The 4,443-nt window shown below is 39.6% G+C and overlaps 1 protein-coding gene across 1 annotated transcript in view; it reads right to left on the bottom strand.

Annotated features, from left to right (window-relative positions):
* Positions 1 to 229: 229 nt before the first annotated feature.
* The window catches only part of RAB27B (RAB27B, member RAS oncogene family), an 8,711-nt gene continuing 4,497 nt past the window's right edge, over positions 230 to 4,443 (bottom strand). Inside the window, exons 3-5 of the mRNA XM_010284593.1 lie at positions 3,305 to 3,408; positions 1,808 to 1,931; positions 230 to 419 (exon numbers count right to left, since the gene is read on the bottom strand). Of these exons, the coding sequence (XP_010282895.1) occupies positions 230 to 419; positions 1,808 to 1,931; positions 3,305 to 3,408 (418 nt within the window). The remainder of the gene's footprint in view (positions 420 to 1,807; positions 1,932 to 3,304; positions 3,409 to 4,443) is intronic.

The following is a 4,443-nucleotide window of genomic DNA, read 5'->3' as shown; positions in this document are numbered from 1 at the left end:
TTCCCATGAAGATGGCACCATATCAGGAAGAATCATTTCAGCACAAGAGCCTCACTGAAACACAGCTTTTAGTTTTAAACCAGTTCTTTGGAGAAAAATGCACAATCCCAATAAAACAACGTAACTTTGCTTCTGTGCACGGCTCAAGAGAGCCGGTTTGAATTTGGTGGTAGGTCAGCCATATTCTGATGAAATATTTTCACTGGTTCTCACAGTTTAGAGGTGACATTTAGCAGGCACACTTTTTATCCTCTGGTTTTGCTGAATCTAGCTTTCCCGAGCTTCCTCCGTTGGCTGTGTCGGAGACCTGTGTCTTGTCCACACATTGCTCCATACGCTTCATTATCAAGTCCAGAAGCGTGTCCACAGCCTTCTCCACGTTCTGTCCGGTAGCAGCACTTGTTTCAAAGTACGGTATGCTAGGGTGAAAAGGAAAAGGTTTGCTAGAGAGACTTTTAAAGGCAACCGAGACTCAAGTCTTTGTAACACTCTCTGTGCAGCTGTCAAGGGTGGGTTTAGTGGCAATGAACTGAATGGGACAGACTTCTGACCTGTCAGGACTCTATTTCCTTGCTGGGCAGAACCCAAACTCCTGTACCTAGCACATGGTGGCATGACGACATGAGCACAACAATGCCACATTAATTTACAAAATGTGTCCTGGCATTTTGACTTCAAATTGCAATAACATCAGCATAAACCTTGGCTGAAAAAGTCTTTCAGGTAACCAGAAAGTCTATTTTAAAGAGAAACCTAGGTCTGCATTACAAAAAATTTCAGGGACCACAGAACATACCAGAAATGTTTTTTGGGTTTTTCTTAGGTAGATAGTTACAACTACAACTGCTATTTAGCAGTCCCTGCAAGTACTATCTCCCTGCCTTCCTGTCTACTTTTAAGCACAATTTAACTTAGCTGTTTCTATTCTGAAATCCCCTTTGAATCCAGAATATTGCCTTCCAGATCACCTTTTTCAGAAGAGAAGATTACCAGATGCTCCAGCACTTCCATCATATGAAATCTCGCATGAGCTACCTTCTCCTCAGTGTCACTGTCCTCCTTGCCTGGCTGCAGACAACTCTCTTCTTTTACTATTTTTAAGTCTAATTTGCTTACTACACCTCACAGTCTCTCAGGCCATCTTCTGCCGCTGGCGCAATTCTCACTAAGGAAAAAAAACCAACCACATTCTTTTTGTCCACAGCACTATTTACTAACTACATTAACCATCAGCCAATTTATCCAGCTATAGGACCCTCTGCAGGTGTTTTTAGTGCAAAGAAATGTAGAAGGCTCACTAGAACAAGAAAAAGGTCATTAACAAGTTCATTATCTATCAGGGAAAAACAAATAAATTCAGTGCCACAGCACATATAGAACCTGACCAAGATCCACAGGTGTTTCCACTTCCAAACTAGCTAAAAAAGCAAATTATAAATACTGTTAGTTGTTTAGTTCATGACACTGAGTGTTCATCAGCCTTTGGTATACTCTGTCCTGAACTCTCAGGATAAGCCAACGTCCCAAGAATGGAGTTTTCTAGTAAGAATGTTTCATTTCAGCTTTGTTTCTTATGTTGTAATATTTTGGCCAAATTACTAGAACAGTGTGTTTCATTCTATCTATTTCCTATTCAACAGCTTGACCTGAAAGTGTGACAAGTTGGATATCACTACAGGTGTATGTGATACTGCAATGCCTACAAATCTTACAGTTTGTAAGTATACTTACAAGTATCTCCAGCCAGTCATCAGCTACACTTACAACAGTTACAGACTAAATTTAGCTTCTTTTACAATCTGCTTACCCGTATTTGTCTGCCAGATCTTTTGCTTGCCTTTCGTTTACCTCCCTTTGGTCTGATAAATCAGCTTTATTACCAATTAAGACTATATCTGGATTCTCACAATAGGCATTGGCTTGCAGCTGACCTAGGAGCAAAAATAAACATAAGTTAAGGGAATGTTGGAAGCACCTTGAGATCAAGATTGTTAACAAAATAATTCAAAATATCCTTCTTGCTCCCCACCTCAAAACATCCTAGACTAACCAGCCAACCACTTCATGCCAAACACTCTTCCTTGTTGTACGTTTACTTGCTAAGGGGAATTTTTCAAAATAGGAAGTAGAAATGGTACTAGAAATGATCTCCAGTATTTATTTTACCAACATACAACAAGACTTAACTGCAACAAGGTGCACTAAACACAGTGCTTGAGCAGAGGAAAACCTCCACCAGCCAGAACTTTTACTCTACAAGACTCATAAAGATGTTGTGTACGATGTACAAACAACGTCTCACATCATCTGCAAATGCAGCTCTTCAGAAGTTTAGGACAAAACCCTCAAGAGTGTTTTTCTCTTGCATATACCTAATGGTTTAAATGCAGTTTTATCCACTTGAAGATCCAGCCACCGGTACTGTCCACAGCCTCACCTCTCATCAGTAATTGTACAAAGCCATTTACTTATCCTTGCCTCAATCCTGATGGGACTGAATTGAAAAGGTGCAGTAAACACAGAAGAAATTCAGAAACTCAGCTTGGTAAGCAGTGGAAGATTGTGATGACAGGGATTGTTTAGTGGGAAGAAGGAATCTCTGAAGATGATACAGCTATTTTCACAAAGCTATCCGGACTCTCACATTATCCCCACTTCAGCTTGTTTGCTGGAAAACTGCCAGCCGGAAATGTATTGGCCTCTCTCCTTCTAGCACTCTAAATACCCTCAATTAAAAACAAACTTTAAGAATTTAACTTCTGTTTCACTTCTAGTCTAGCTGTTGTCTGAAGGAAAACCAACAACAGCAAATGCTATGCGCTTTCAAACCAAGTCCCCGAAGCCCAATCTTAATTTTAATTTAAAACTCAAAGCAGACAGGAAGGAATCACATTCTGCTTTACAAATAGAAAACACACCATAAAGATAACAGCAATATCGAAAGTAGAGCTTCCAAGCTCCTGTATATCATCTAAAATATGGGGTATGGCCAAGGAAGTGTCGAATGCCAGGAATTTTCAAGCGGCAACAGATTTATTGAAATTGTACCAAATCCAAACAGTATTATCAAGAATATGGCCAAAACAGTCTATCGTGCAAAAAAACGAAGAGCATATATCTTTCCAATTTGATGAAGCTTTCACCCCAAATTAAAGGCTGCAAGTACCCCATTTATGGCTGCGCTAGACATTACTTTCTTTGAGCACTTTCCAGCTCACAAACAGTGACACACATAAAGCCTAGAAGCATGAAACACACAAGCTTCAAGTCAACCGATAAATGCAAGCTCTAAGGTTCTACTTACTCATCCAATTTCTGACATTTAAGAAGCTCTGTTGACTGGTGAGATCAAACATTAGTAAAAAGCCCATAGCATCTCTGAAAAACGCTGTGGTGAGACTTCGAAATCTGAAGGTGGAAGAAAAAAAGACAACATAGCTCTATTAATACAAAGTGATCTCTAAGGTAAGCACTTTTCTGGCAAGCCTGAGCTGAGTAAAGGAAAAAGAGATGAAGTAAAGCTTTTCTGAATTGCTTGTGCAAAACTTCTCTTTAAAAATATCTTGAAATCCGAAGAGTCTACAAGATTTAGTGGACATACATTCCCTTGGAAGTAAAAACAAAATAAAATAATCCTTGGCTTTCATTTTTTGCTATGATGCATCACACCAGTCAACTTTTATTAATCAATGTGTTAGCAGTTTACCCGAGGAAGCTTATATGTGAGAATATAAACATTGTCAGTGACTAATCTATTAGTTCACATTCTGCCTGACTTAACCGAGAATGAGACAGAGACAAAGAGAGAAGGTTGGTTAAATGAAAAAAAAAAAAAAAAAAAAATCACATATCACAGTGATAGACATGGATTCACCTCCCGAGATTACACACACTTAGTCAATGGATGTGCACTACTCAATATCATCAATATTAAAGAAAACAACAGCAGAGTAGGTGGCTATTTACATGCTTTTGATTGTTCAGTGTGACTATCTGCTGTGAAGCTCAGCTAAAAGGAAAAGGTGCACGCTAGACACGCATGCATTCCGTCCGCAGACATGTGTAAGTCTGCATGCACAAGGGACATGGGTCACAGCCTTCCTGCACAGCTATGGAGCTGGATGAAACCACAAACCATGAAATGCAACTCTGTCACCAAAAGGTCACAAGCCTGTTCAAATCAGAAACGTGAAGAAACAGTGCAGGAAAACTGTGCCATGGCACTCTGGTGTTTTCTATATCGCAGGGATCCAGTACGCCACAAAACAGCACTAAATAAACTGGCACAAACCAGCAGTACCAGAAACAGTAACTGGTATTTTATGACACACACCCATGAAAATGAAAACAAAAGCTCTCCTCATAAATGTCAGATACCTGATGCTACTTTTAGGGGTTCTTTTCAGGGGAAAAAAAAAAAGCTTAATCTCTTGCAGACTGTCC

Source organism: Phaethon lepturus, unplaced genomic scaffold (assembly GCF_000687285.1).
Source record: "Phaethon lepturus isolate BGI_N335 unplaced genomic scaffold, ASM68728v1 scaffold22773, whole genome shotgun sequence".
Classification (NCBI taxonomy): Eukaryota; Metazoa; Chordata; class Aves; order Phaethontiformes; family Phaethontidae; genus Phaethon; species Phaethon lepturus.
This window is presented reverse-complemented; position numbering and strand designations above follow the sequence as displayed.